Source organism: Fundulus heteroclitus, chromosome 8 (genome assembly GCF_011125445.2).
Source record: "Fundulus heteroclitus isolate FHET01 chromosome 8, MU-UCD_Fhet_4.1, whole genome shotgun sequence".
Classification (NCBI taxonomy): Eukaryota; Metazoa; Chordata; class Actinopteri; order Cyprinodontiformes; family Fundulidae; genus Fundulus; species Fundulus heteroclitus.
In genome coordinates this window covers 25,148,363-25,161,947 of record NC_046368.1, presented here as the reverse complement: position 1 = coordinate 25,161,947, position 13,585 = coordinate 25,148,363, and the positions used below count along the sequence as shown (strand labels likewise).

The window sequence follows — 13,585 nt, the reverse complement described above, 5'->3', positions numbered from 1 at the left end:
GGGAAATATACGAAACAAAAGTCTTGATTATATAAGATTTTTTCCCTTTGCAAGTGTCCGATTGGTTCGCAGTTTTCTAGATGGATATTTATGTTTTTTAATCTTACAATGTTTCAGGTTACATTTTTAATCTAAAATCTTGCGTATCTTCCCTATCTCATGCTGCCTTAGTCTACTGAAGGCTATTAGGTGCAACAAATGCTAATCTGTACAATATTCTAAACAGTAAATATTTGACGAAGTTAAAATGTCTAAGGATGAACTAGGGTATTTATTTATTCAGGAAAGTGTCTCGTCATCACACGCAGGCGACAAGCACTATGATGCGTTTCTGTAAACACGTAAGAGGCGGTAACCTGACTTAAAAACTCCTTGGTGTTAAATGTTTGCTGAAGGCTTTTCGTCGGTTTTGAACAATTATTTTTGTCGCCTCTACTTCAGTTTTCTCCAACTGGAGGTGGAGGCGGCCAAGTAGAAACGGACACAAAGGATTTTTTAATGCATATTAAACTGACTATGAAAATGTAGTTCTTTTCTAAGTTTTGTAAGTAGGTGAAATACGGACTGCTATTATTGGGTTTTACCCTCATTTGCTTTTATTTTTAAACCCATTGTGTTTAAAGGTGATAAAAAAAATCTGAGATATCTTTTTTTAAGTAGGGCAATACACTGGGGGAATAAAAAAGACCAGATTATTTGGGCTTCTGTGTTAAACCTCAGGTTAGAGTGCACCAAATCCTGTCTTATTAAACTCAGGCTCATTAGCAGAGTCCAAACCCAGCGAAGGGCGTTTAAATCGGAGGACAATGTTCTTTTATTAAGCCGTTACCAGTTGAGCCTATTGTATTTTATCAGCATTTTTTCTTTTTGTAGCAAGAAGCAATAAAAAGTGGCGACATACCTTGGCTTGAAACAGACCGTCTCTTTATTTCCTGTCAGCCTGTTTTAAAACTAAGTTCAGAATGCACAGATATGATGCCAGTGTTCGTCCGTCCTTTCTCGCGCTCCTGCGTATCCATCTGTGCGTGTCAGGAAAACAAAGCCTTTTGCTCCAGAGGCGGCCGACACACCCCCAGGATTTCTGTCCGTGTCTTTCCTTTTTATTTCTTTTTCTAAAAAGAAAAACGGTGACACCCAGAGACGTGTTGGAGACGTCATAGCCGAACTGGCTCCTGGTGTGGGCAGAGCAGCCCAGCGGCCGTTCCCGCTGTCCTTCACCTCTGACTGCCGGGCTTAGCAGCGGCTTAACGGGACGCCGCTAATGTGAAGCAACGCTCAGAGTCGCTTTGAGCTGCTGAAATCAAAGCGAAGACATTACCTAAGGTGATTCATGCAGACCGGGCGGCCTGCATAAGGTCCCGCGTAGAACCTCGTCTTCCTGGATGGACGATAAATCAGAATGGTGGCATCAGGAAGGCTTTTTAGAATCAAAATATGAAACGGGAGTAGGGAAGAAATGATTTTGGTCACGTCGGTGAGGCCCGGTTTAGCGTAGCACGCTCCACATAGCCACTAAATGCATTAAAACAGGTGTAGCCTTAGCTCGCTGTACTTCTCTTAAGACTGGAAATGCAATTTCACCTTCCTTTGCTTTGATATAAGTTCTGGACGATCTCTCCGCTGCAGGCATCCTCATCACCACCATTGCCTCCAAAGGAGAGCTGCAGAACTGGCCCGAGCTCCTGCCTAAGCTCTGTCTGCTGCTGGACTCTGAGGACTACAACACATGCGAGGTGAGAGCAGCACGTACAGACGCGGAGGCGCCTTCGTGTGTGCGTGGCACGTTGACATAATAATGGTGGTTGGGTTTTCAACATGAAAAAAAACACACGTGACCCGTTCGTTTGAATAGAGTAGCGTGTATAGTGTGTCTATGCTCCGATCCAAACCTGTCTGTTGCATCTCTTCCTGAGCTGTGGTTCTCTGTAGCTCCCCCAGAGTTACCACAGGTCTCCTGGCTGCTTGTCAGTATTGGTGGGCAGCCATGTTTTTATAGGCTTATGTTTGCTCCATTCTCTGCTTTGGAGAGGATTGGTTGGAAAAACGCTTTGTGTGGCGTTAAAAGCCTGGGACGATGTTGTAAAACCGAAGCGCGCTTCAAACGTCTCCCCAGCTTTACCCCTGACCCGTCTGCTTGGGTCCCTGGCCTTCATGATGGCGTGTCACGACGCCTTCCAAGGCTGCCGCATTTCCATAGAGAACAAAAGGGCACACCTTGGACCTTTTTGAAGTCGGTTGCCTTGAATGGGGGCGTTAAAAAAGGGGGCCGGGATTTTCAGATATATCCAAAAGTTGAAATCCACGGCACATACCGCGTTCCTTTGACTTCATAGTCACGGACTGCTCTGCGTGGGTCTGTCCCATTGAATCCCAGTAAGCCACACCAAAGTTATGACGTGGCAAAATGGGAAAGAGTTTCTATGGGCGTACTGTTGACAGCGTTTCTCACTGAAGGCGGCCCGGTATGCCCCACGCGCTCGCTTCCTCACTTGTTGTGGACGGAGAGGAGCGCGGGTGGGGGGCACGTATCAAGCAGCATCTGGACAACATCCTGCTGGCCAGATGAGCTTAAGGCAGCTGGAGCAGCAGCAGCTACTGCTACAGATTATTCGTCGCGGAATATTATCAGTCTGTCTCTGTCCGAACCACAAAACCATATGACCCCATTTTCTGCACGTAATCACCTCGAATGGCTTCTTTGCAGTGCATATCTTTTTTTTTTGTTTTTTTAAGCTCTTCCGTGTTAGTTTTCAATCAATAATCCTTTGTCATCCGGTTGCTGGCTCTTTAAACTGTGTATTTGGCTCCCTGTCAGCTTCAGTCTAATAACCTATTTTTACTGCTTATTTGTCACCGTGGGGTCAGCACTTGTTGGAAGTAGCTACATATTTAGATGGTTAGCATTGTTCTAAATCACAGTAGAATAATTTGGAGGTGCTGTTACACGACCAGAACCGCATTAACCCGCTGCGGCCATAATCTGCCATCGACTTGCTGAGGTGTGGACGCCGCTTTCCTGCGGCCTGAGCTGGCGTGCCAAAGGTGGATCCGTTACATCAGATGCAGTCTAGGTAGCGCGTTGAACCGGCCCGCTAAATGCAGCTGACAGAAATGTGCCCTGGCTGGGTAGCTGGTTATAGCAGGAATGTCCGGATGACTTTCAGGGAGCAGGATTGTCTGAAATTTAAGGCAGAGGTGTGGCAGGGGGGGAAAAAAAAGTATCTCCCTGGTGGCAACCCTGCCATCATCTCTTATAAAGCTGATTCAGAGGCTTAGATTTAGGTCAGCTATTTACTGCAGAGGATCTTGAAGTGTGTGTGTTTGTGTGTGTGTGTGTGTCTGCCTGCGAGGCTTAAGACTGAACGGCGACCAAATGTAAAAAGCCTTGGGTAGAGTTGATACGTTTTCTAAAAGCTGCTTGGAGGCCGTAAAGCTTCTTAATGTCTGATTTTGAGGATGGTTAAGTTAAGGCTGGAGCACAACTTGTCCTCCAGGTTTAAGTGGGTCTAATCGGCCCTTTTTTCATGATTTATCTTCTTAACGATTGGGTTGTTCGTAACGACGTAGATGAATCCTCTGAAACTCATGAGGCCCGTCCGACAAAAAGCAAACCCCCTGAAAAATGTGGCTCTATAACAGAAAAGAGGCAATTTATAAGGTCGTTAAACTGATGCTGTCGGCCATGTTTTCTCAGGTTGCTATTCACCTTCTCAGGTTTCTCTTGAAGTGAGGACTCCAGCTGGAGATGTGTGGTTTTTGCTGATGTTTGTTTGCAGATTTATACAAAATAAAGGCTGAATTCGACAAAGCCTTGGTCAGAGTTGATGTATAGATCAATCATAAGCGATTGGTGAGAATCTGGATCCTTTTTGCTGCAACGCATAACCGGATCCAGCTTCATCACTTGCTCCACTGATTGGATCCGTAATTGCTTGGAGGAGGCCTGCCCCCCAATCAGCGTTCTGTTTTGGTGATTTCAGAATAACCCATTTCCTGATACTAAGCCCCCCCCAGCACCAACAGCAAATGTAATAAAAATCTGTCACTTTGTGCAATAAAATATCACGCTACATTTTCTCGCCCTGAGGCGACGTCGTCGTCTGATTTTATTGACGGCTGCAGAAACGTCTATTCTGCATTTTGATGTGACTCGCTGTGAATTTGGCTCGTAACGTTTCAGTGCAGTTCTTGATAATCGGGTGTAGAGGCGCACCGATCCAGTTTTTCCCGATCCGGTCCGATATCCACACCCGGGCTGAGCGTATCGGCCGATACCGATCCGATGACGACTGTTGAGTAAATGAATGAACCGTATAGCATCAGGCTTGACATAAGCATTGATTTAAGAAAAGGTCTGCATGTTCTTTAGCATGGTGCTTTTTTTTAAATCAATGCTACACTGCCACCCAGGACACGTTGAAAAACAAAATAATAAATAACTATTGTGACCATGGTTAAAAAAAGCATGAATTTAATTTAAATTAAGTTGAATTCAACTTTACCTCCGCCCCTTGCAAATTTTTGCGTTGCAGATTCTGCATGTTGCAGTCGGACTTGTTGACGTGTCAAGTTTGAAATGTTTCCAAATACACCGGGCTCCATGTTGCCCTGTGTTTGCTCATCGCTAGCTGGTGTCTCGCTCTACATGATAACGTTATTGCAAACATAGAATTGAAGCGACTAGATCGCTCTAACTGTGTTGCTGGGTATGATATTAATGAAAAAAGAAAGGACCGGATCAGAGTGCTGGATCGGCGTCATTCATCCGATATCCGATGCAGCTCATTTGTCAACGTTGGAGCCGATATGCGATCCGGGTATCGGTGCATCTCTAATCATGTATGGGCAAAACTTTGAGGGGAAAGTCGTCCTCCTGCTTCCTGAACTTGGCGCTTTGCTTTCACCGTCATGAGATTTACTGACTTGTGTTTCCACTGTTTTCCGCCCAATTCTCTCCCGCACATCAACATCTGATCAGAGCGGAGAGCGATTCACCAGACCCGGCCGGATAGGGATATCCCCCTTAGAACCGTCATTGTAAAAGGTGAAAAACACTGTTAGGTTAACAAAATAACTTGCGGCCTCTAATGTTTTTCAAGTTGCGCACACTAAAATAGTCTGGTTGTTTACAAATGGCTGCGCAGCGCTCTCTGCTTCCTGGACGTAATGGCTGACCACCGAGACCCCCCCCCCCCCCCCCAGACAGAACACCGAGTCAGCGTTTACAGAAGTCTTGATCGGGACAGCCCTAGTTTTAAACCCATTCCGCAGGTGACTGTGTCCCCTCTGACTGTGCACTTCTGTCATTTTGCTGGCAATATCCAGCATCTATAAATAATCCACACTGTCACAGCCTCTTATGCCTTCATATCTATTTTTGGAGGATATTTGTTGACAGGCAGTGTGCAGTTTTCTGGCCGTCGGGGTGGAAGCCATGAAGACGGTTTGCAGAGCAGCGGCCACGTAGCGCGCCGGCTTTAGGTTCAGGACGTGACGAGGACAGTTTTCTTGGATGGCCAGCTGCTCAGCGGGGTCCCCATGCAGCAAAGGTCCGACCCTGTGAACGGAGACGGGAATGTCGGCGCCGCTGCCGTGGGAATGTGACGTGGTAGCACGTTGGAATCAGTATTAGTTTCAGTTTTACTAACGTGTTTTAGTCTGTAGTTTCAGATCAGTATTTGGTTTAACGGCCCGATCTCGTGTGGTTATGCACCCCCAACCCCCTGCCTTGCATGTACTATAAAAAGGAAGAGGCAGGTGTAAGGTTGGGGGGGGCCGGCTTAATATAGGTTGCGCCCGGACAGTTTTACTGTTTTGATTAATGGCGGCTGGCCTGTGGATGCTGTGGAGTCGTAAAGGTCATTTTAATTTCATCTGTTCTTATGTTGATCACCGACGTATATGAGCTTTCCGTCAGTGCCTTTGATCTCCAGGGCTAGTTAGTGTACAGAACACATCTATTTCTCTTGGTCCGTCGTCACAGGTACCTGCAGGAACCCTGCGCTCACTGACTTCCTCGTGAAGCAGCCGTGTGCTTGTTGAAGCGGCCTGTTTTCATGCAGCCCAGCCGGTTATACCTCCGTCCTTATCCGCTTTTGTTTCCTTCATCTCGCCTCAGAAGAAAATGTCATGCGCGTCAAAGGATCTCGCCATATTTTCTTCCGTCAAACCCGTAATGACATTTCCGGAGGCTGCTCCTTACCAATTTCTGCGTTGCCTGTACTTTGCATCCTAATGAGTGAAGCTGCTTTCTAGCGTCGCCATCCCCTCCACGGCGCGTCTGTGACCTTGACACTTTCCCCTTTCCGTCTTTTTTCATCCCCCACCTCTCTTTTTTTTTTTTTTTTTTTCCTCCCCTCTCTCTGTCATCTAAAAGGAATCCCGACATGGGAGCCGGTTTCCATGGAAACAGGTTTCACACAGTGTCGGCGCTGTCTGCTTCCTCTGGGCTGCTTTTTTTAGCGTATGCACCATATTGCTGGGCTGCATGCTGAACATTTCCAAGGCGGCCGACGTTAACCGAGAGACGTGTCGTTGTGGCACATGTGGGTGAATCCTGTGGAGGAGCGTGAAAACATTTGCTCACCGCAGAGAGCAGGTTATACATGGCTTTGCAGCACGTTTGTAATATTTTGAACGTTAAAGGCTAAATAAAGCACATCGCCAGAGATTAAAAATCGATTTCCTCTCAGAATGTCATGTCTCTATGTCATGTAGCTGTGATTAAAGGTGAGAGGCAGCCGGTCTGACTGGCTGCTTATTGGGCAGAGCTCTGAAATGGTTCACTCTGCTTGCATTTTAGACCGGATTTTCTTTCCCCTCACATGCATTTTTATTTCATTCGATGTTTTCTCGTCTTCAGGGAGCATTCGGGGCGCTGCAGAAGATCTGCGAGGACTCCGCCGAGATCCTGGACAGCGACATGCTGGATCGGCCTCTTAACATCATGATCCCCAAATTCTTGCAGTTTTTCAAGCACAACAGCCCGAAAATTAGGTAGCTCACTACTCGGCATTTAATGACTACCTGTTGTGTTTTTTTTGTTTTTTTTAAACCCTATTAGGTGAAAGTCGGGTGATTTTTTTTTTTTTTTTTCTACATTTCACTGTGAATGTGTTGCCGTTGTGTTATTTTCATCAGGTCCCCTTCCCATGCACTGCTTTACTCAGCTCACCTCAGATTATTTTTATTTTTTTTACCTCTGTTGCCGCCCTGCTCACGCGCCATGCTGGGAAGATGAATTCGGGTCCTTGTGTGGTTTAATGGCTGAAAGCAAATGGAAAAGAAGGAAACGGGCTGTCATGAATTAATAATAGGAAGTTTCATAAACAAAAAGTATTAGTAAAAACAGAAATTTATATTATTTCTGTGTTTTGTATTTGCCAGTAATTGCTGCAAGAAACTATTTTTTTTTTTTACAAGTGTGTTTTTTTTCCATCTGTATAATTATATATAAAAATGGTGGATTTCTTGACACTTTTCAGATGCGTCAATGTCTGGCGCTGATATTTTAAAGTTGCCATGACAACATATTATATTTTTCTGAGGGCTTGGTGGTAAAATATGACCTGTTGGGCACTGATGAGACCGCGTGAAAGTCCAAACAGAACACCAAAGGACCTGATCAGGGGCCGGCAGCTTTGTTGCTTTGCCCAAATATGGTCAGATCAGAAAGCGGGTCGTCTTTCTACGCATTCATATTCTCCAGTCAGAGCGCACCAATCAGGGAAACGGCTTTATTTAATTTCTAAATGTTGTCAAATGTCTGACGCCGAACCGCTGCCAGCTGCATGATTTTTCTGTTACGACGGCGGGGTGGGGGGGGAGTCAGCTCTCCACCACGGTGAACCAGAGCCAGCGGTGAGCTGGAGCCGTGTCGCGGCCCATTGGCTTTGTGTTTCAGTCCCACTGTGTTAAAACGCGGCGCCCCCAGGTCAACGCCTTTGGTCAGCTTGGCCTCGCCTGTCCAACATCCTGCAACACAAACACTTCCACCAGCCAGAATGATGGATTTGTAACGGAGCGTTGCACCAAGGGGGGAGGTGTGGATGGAGGGGGGGGGAGTAGTGTGGCGTGGCCGCGTTTTAATCGCTTCTCCAAATATAGTTGTAGCCAATCAGAGTGAAGTCAACTAGGTAGAGCTGCATATCATTACCGCAAGCTTTTTACAAGCTTGTTTTTTTTTTTTTTTATGAAATTCTTTGGAGAAGTGACATGCAGCAATGTCAACTACGTGAAATGGTTTATACAGTGATGTCATGGCGCCTTTAAAGCCTTTCCCCCCCAAAAAAAGGGTTTATTTAGTGAGAAGTAGATTAAGAAATATTTGTCTTTAGGGTTGAATAAAGGACTAAACTCTGTTCTCCGCCTGTCATTGAGACGGCGCACAGTAAACTTCTGTGTCCCTATGTTTGAATGTGACTCCAATATCCATTTAATCAGGAGACAAGAGGGCAGCAAAAAAAGCAGCACAGAGGCTGCATTGATGCTGCGCGGCATGTGAGCAAGACGAGCCGGCGTGACTCTCAAGTGCTGGTCATTGTGTTGCAGGTCTCACGCCATCGCCTGCGTCAATCAGTTCATCATCAGCAGGACGCAGGCTCTAATGCTTCACATTGACCCCTTCATCGAGGTAAGCGAAACGCAGCTGTTTGCAACCCAACCAAAGTTAATCTGAGAAAATGCAATCGTGCTCATATCATACAGTGCCTTCCACATGTGTTCATGCCCCTTCGACTATTTCACTTATTTTGGGGGTCACTAAATTAGTAATCAGAGTCCACTGGTTTATAATTTAATCTCAGTATGAGTCCAGCTGTTCTGTAAAAGCCTCAGAGGTTTGCTAGAGAACCCGGTGGTTTGCTTTCATTTGGGAAGATGGATCTTTCTGTGGAACATTTGAAACGGACCAAGATCCTCCCGCAGGACAACGGCCCCAAATATACAACCAGTGGCACACTGGAAAGGTTTAGATCAAATCGTGTTGATATAGTTAAAGTCCAGACTTGGATCAAAGTGAGAATCTGTGCAAAGATTTGAGAAATTGGTTAAAAAAAGGAAAAAAAAAAGAAAACACTCCATGCAATCAGACTGAGCCTAACATATTTTCCAAAGAACAGGCAAATATTTCACCCTTTAGTTGGAAAGGTGGTAGAGACATACCTCGTAACCCTCTTGGCTGTAAATGCAGTAAAACGTGCTTCTATAATGTATTCTTGAATGCAAATTCACACTTCTCGTGTTTTTACCCCACAAAAATAAAAAAATAAACACCCCAAAACATATATCCTTTATCCATTTTATGGTTATGCGCTCTGTTATGTCAGTCTGAGATATAAAATCCCAATCAAATACACAGAAGAGTTTAAGGGGCGTGTCCACTGTCTCTGATGGCCGCTGGTTCGTGTCTTCTGCAGAACCTGTTTGCACTGGCGACTGACGAGGAGCCAGAAGTGAGGAAGAACGTTTGCAGAGCCCTCGTCATGCTGCTGGAGGTCCGGCTGGATCGCCTTCTGCCTCACATGCACAACATCGTCGAGGTAAATCAGCAGCTCGCAGGCTGAGACCCGTTCTGAGAAACAAGGAAGGAAAAGTGAACTCAGGCGAAGACCAAAGCTAATCACAAAACTGTTCTTTGGAAAAGTATAAATGAAGGTAAACGGGTCGGAGGCGAACTGTTAAAAAAAATAAAAATTCCAAATGATGTTTTGGTTATATTTGATTTTGGTTCATTGGATGTTTAAACAGCTAACCTATAATGGAACATCCTGTTGTAGGAGGTTTTTAAAACATTTAATGTGGTTAAAGTGTTTTTTCTGGCTTGAAAACGGGATGAGGAAGATGAACGTATTCCATTAATGCATGAGCTGTAGATAAATATCCTACGCTTATATATCCATTTCTAGGATTAAAGGACTGATGTCTCAGCAGGATCTGGAAAAACTAATCCATGCGTTTATATTTAGTAGAATTGATTACTGCAACGGTGTTTTCACAGGACTTCCTAAAAGGTGGGTCAGACAGCTGCAGCTGATCCAGAACGCTGCTGCCCGCGTCCTCACTAAGACTAAGAAAGTAGAGCACATCACCCCAGTTCTAAAGTCCTTACACTGGCTCCCTGTATCTCAGAGAATAGACTTTAAAATACTTCTGTTAGTCTATAAATCCCTGAATGGCTTAGCACCTAAATACATCACAGACTTGTTATCAGTGTATCAACCATCCAGACCACTAAGGTCTTCTGACTCCAGCCTGCTCTGCATACCTAGAACCAGAACTAAACAAGGAGAAGCAGCATTTAGTTCCTATGCTCCGCTTATCTGGAACAAACTTCCAGAAAACTGTAAAAGTGCGGAAAGCCTGAGTTCTTTTAAATCAAGATTAAAAACACATCTGTTTAAAATTGCCTTTGACTGTTCTAGTTAAACAGTTTTACTGTTTTTAATGTTCTTTTTTGTTACTACATTCTATCCCTACTTGCTTTTATTCTATTTTCTATCTACATTTTATTATTTTGCTATATTTTAATCATGTAAAGCACTTTGTATTGTCTTGTACTGAATTGTGCTATATAAATAAATTTGCCTTGCCTTGCCTTAGTGGTCATCCACGAGCAGCGCCTCCAAAATTGCCAGAAACCTTGAAAACTTGAAGGCTGGACTCTGAAATGTGACCTGCAGACGCGCGCTTTAACGTTTCTCCCAGGCTGCGCATCCTCTGTGTTTAGACGAGCCAGATGAGATGATCACAGTATTTCTAATGCCACATGACGTTCATGTTTTTTTTTTTTTTATTAATTTTTTTTTATTGCAGTACATGCTCCAGAGGACTCAGGACCCAGACGAGAACGTTGCCCTGGAGGCCTGTGAGTTCTGGCTGACGCTGGCGGAGCAGCCCGTGTGTAAAGAAGTGCTGTGCGGTCACCTCTCTCAGTAAGGAGCCCCTCACACAAGGTTGTGTTGTACTATCATTTTAAAGAGTGGTTGATTCATGGCTGCCTGGGCAACAGGATCATTTTCTTCCTCACGGCTTGATGGCGGGATGAGTGAGAGTGTCTCAGGCCGCCGGGCTCTGTGGTGTCATCTGTCACCAAAGTGCCGCGTTAAACTGGGCCTAAAGCAGGCGCTCAGATGTGACTGATTGCCTCTGAGCTTTCGACCTATCCTTGCACATTTTATTTCACACAACTTTATCCCCGGCTCTTGCTCCAGGCTCATTCCAGTGCTTGTCAACGGGATGAAGTACTCGGAGATTGACATTATCTTGCTCAAGGTCAGTCTGTGTACCCTAATGTGTTTACCTGGAAGCACAGTGATGGCTTGCTCCATGAATCAAGATGACGTGCACTTGAATTAGGTTGTCCTGTAACAGTATATCTGAGAGAACATTTATTAAAGTGATTAGGATATTATTCAGTTAGTGTTTACATGGTGAAGCTGGGTTTAAAACAACACCCCCCCTCATTTGTCTGTAGGGGGACATCGAGGAAGACGAGGCGATTCCAGACAACGAGCAAGACATCAGACCACGCTTCCACCGCTCCCGCACCGTTGCCCAGCAGCACGAGGGTGATGGGATTGAGGAAGACGACGATGAGGACGATGAGATGGATGATGATGATGATACTATTTCGGACTGGAACCTGCGTGAGTCTAGTTCACCGTGCTTATTGACTGGACTAGACGAGTCTAGTTCTGAAAGTTCTCCTTTTTTAATACTAGCTGATTGCACCCTTTCTAGAGAACTTGTTAAAAAAAAACACTTTTGATTATAATTCCTCTTTTGTTTCTGGCTTTGTGCGTTACGTCCGTCTGCTCACTTCTGTTTGTGCGCCCTCTAAATGTTAGGAAAATGTTCTGCAGCAGCGCTGGACGTGTTGGCCAACGTGTTCAGGGACGATCTGTTGGTGCACATTCTTCCTCTGCTCAAAGAACTGCTTTTCCATCTCGACTGGGTTGTAAAGGAGTCCGGCATCCTCGTGCTAGGGGCTATAGCTGAAGGTGAGCTGAGGAGGAAGACGGCGAGGATGGAAAGGATCAGACGTAAAGACTGCTTAAGTTTAGACTTTCCTTTCTCCCTTTTTCCTCCCCCCCGCCAGGTTGCATGCAAGGCATGATCCAGTACCTACCTGAGCTCATCCCGCATCTCATCCAGTGCCTGTCTGACAAAAAGGCCCTGGTGCGATCCATCACCTGCTGGACCCTGAGTCGCTACGCGCACTGGGTGGTCAGCCAGCCCCCGGATACCTACCTGAAGCCTCTGATGACCGAGCTGCTGAAGCGCATACTGGATAGCAACAAGCGTGTGCAGGAGGCCGCTTGCAGGTGAGCCCAATATCCCACCACGTCAAAGCCCATCCCGGCCCGTTCACGCCACAAAGTATTCACACTTTGAGATAATTGGGATCTCATATTGGCAACGTAACAGAAGGGCATTAACTGGACAGTGGTTTTGGAAATGAAAATCAGGACATGCAGAGATATTTAGCCCCATCAGAGTTAGTACTTTCTAAAAGCACAACTCTTCACAGATAAAGCTGAAGATATTTATAGGTGTGTCTCTACCTGCTAAAAGATTCCCATTGTTCTTTGTAAAATTAACACAAGCTCAGTCAGATTAGATGGAGCCATTATCAAGTCCTTCCACAGATTTCTGTTCTTCTGGCAGCAGGCTCTGCTGGGCCGTCAGCTAAGTTGGGCAGCCGCGTCATGGTTTGTCTGCAGCCGCGTCATCCTCTTTCCATTGTCAGACTGTTGAGTGAATCGTGCTTTGTGAGGATATTGTTTTGTAACCCGACCCGGTCTCTCCACAGCTTCCTCCCTGACCTGGCCGCCGTGTTCCCGTGGCCTCGTGTTTCTCTTTGCTTCCTAATGTTCTGTGACAAACCTCTGAGGCGTTCACAGGAGGACTGAGATTAAACCACATACAGGGGGACTTTATTTACTGTTTAGGTGACTTTCTGCAGCCCTGGACTTTATTTAGCGGTGTTAGAGTAAAGGGGCCGTGGTATTACGCCACACCACCAGACTTTTCAGGTTTTTACTTTGAAAATCAAGCATCCCTTTTCCCCTCCTTCACACCTGTGCCCTACTTTGTGTCGGTCTAATTCATAAAATCCAGTCAAATTACATCGAGGTTTGGGGTTGGAACGGGGCAGTGACACGGTTCAAGGGGCACGAACACTTCTTTAAAGCGCTGCAGAGCTGAGCATAACCTCTCCGTCATGCCTCCCTTATAGTGCCTTTGCCACTTTGGAGGAGGAGGCTTGCACGGAGCTGGTACCTTACCTGGGATTCATCCTGGACACCCTGGTGTTCGCCTTCAGCAAGTACCAGCACAAAAACCTGCTCATCCTCTACGACGCCATAGGGACGCTCGCGGATTCTGTCGGACACCATCTAAACAAGCCGGTATGCAGGACAAGAAAATGGACGCTTTTGCTTCCTGGTTTTGTGTGAATGTGACATGCAATGTGTTGCTGAGTCTGCTTCCTGATTTGACCTTTGTTGTGCTAGTAGTGGTAAGTGCACTTCCAGATCTTATGAGTCTAGACAGCCTTTCCGCAAGGTAAAAGAAAATCCCCAAC

General features: G+C 45.7%; 1 protein-coding gene across 5 annotated transcripts in view; it reads left to right on the top strand.

The window, feature by feature from the left end:
* tnpo1 (transportin 1) overlaps positions 1 to 13,585 on the top strand; it is a 30,653-nt gene that overhangs the window by 5,844 nt on the left and 11,224 nt on the right. For 4 of the 5 annotated variants that reach the window (XR_001165186.3, XM_012853019.3, XM_036140416.1 and 1 more), the window contains 10 exons: positions 1,627 to 1,733; positions 6,863 to 6,996; positions 8,551 to 8,632; positions 9,417 to 9,539; positions 10,813 to 10,931; positions 11,211 to 11,271; positions 11,474 to 11,645; positions 11,847 to 11,999; positions 12,098 to 12,323; positions 13,238 to 13,409. Coding sequence is in view for 4 of the 5 variants with exons in the window: in XM_012853019.3 (XP_012708473.2) it covers positions 1,627 to 1,733; positions 6,863 to 6,996; positions 8,551 to 8,632; positions 9,417 to 9,539; positions 10,813 to 10,931; positions 11,211 to 11,271; positions 11,474 to 11,645; positions 11,847 to 11,999; positions 12,098 to 12,323; positions 13,238 to 13,409 (1,349 nt within the window). In the remaining variant the exon portion in view is untranslated. Of the gene's footprint in view, positions 1 to 1,104; positions 1,324 to 1,626; positions 1,734 to 6,862; positions 6,997 to 8,550; positions 8,633 to 9,416; positions 9,540 to 10,812; positions 10,932 to 11,210; positions 11,272 to 11,473; positions 11,646 to 11,846; positions 12,000 to 12,097; positions 12,324 to 13,237; positions 13,410 to 13,585 lie in introns of those variants that run through there. The other variant, XM_021310846.2, reaches the window with a different exon arrangement.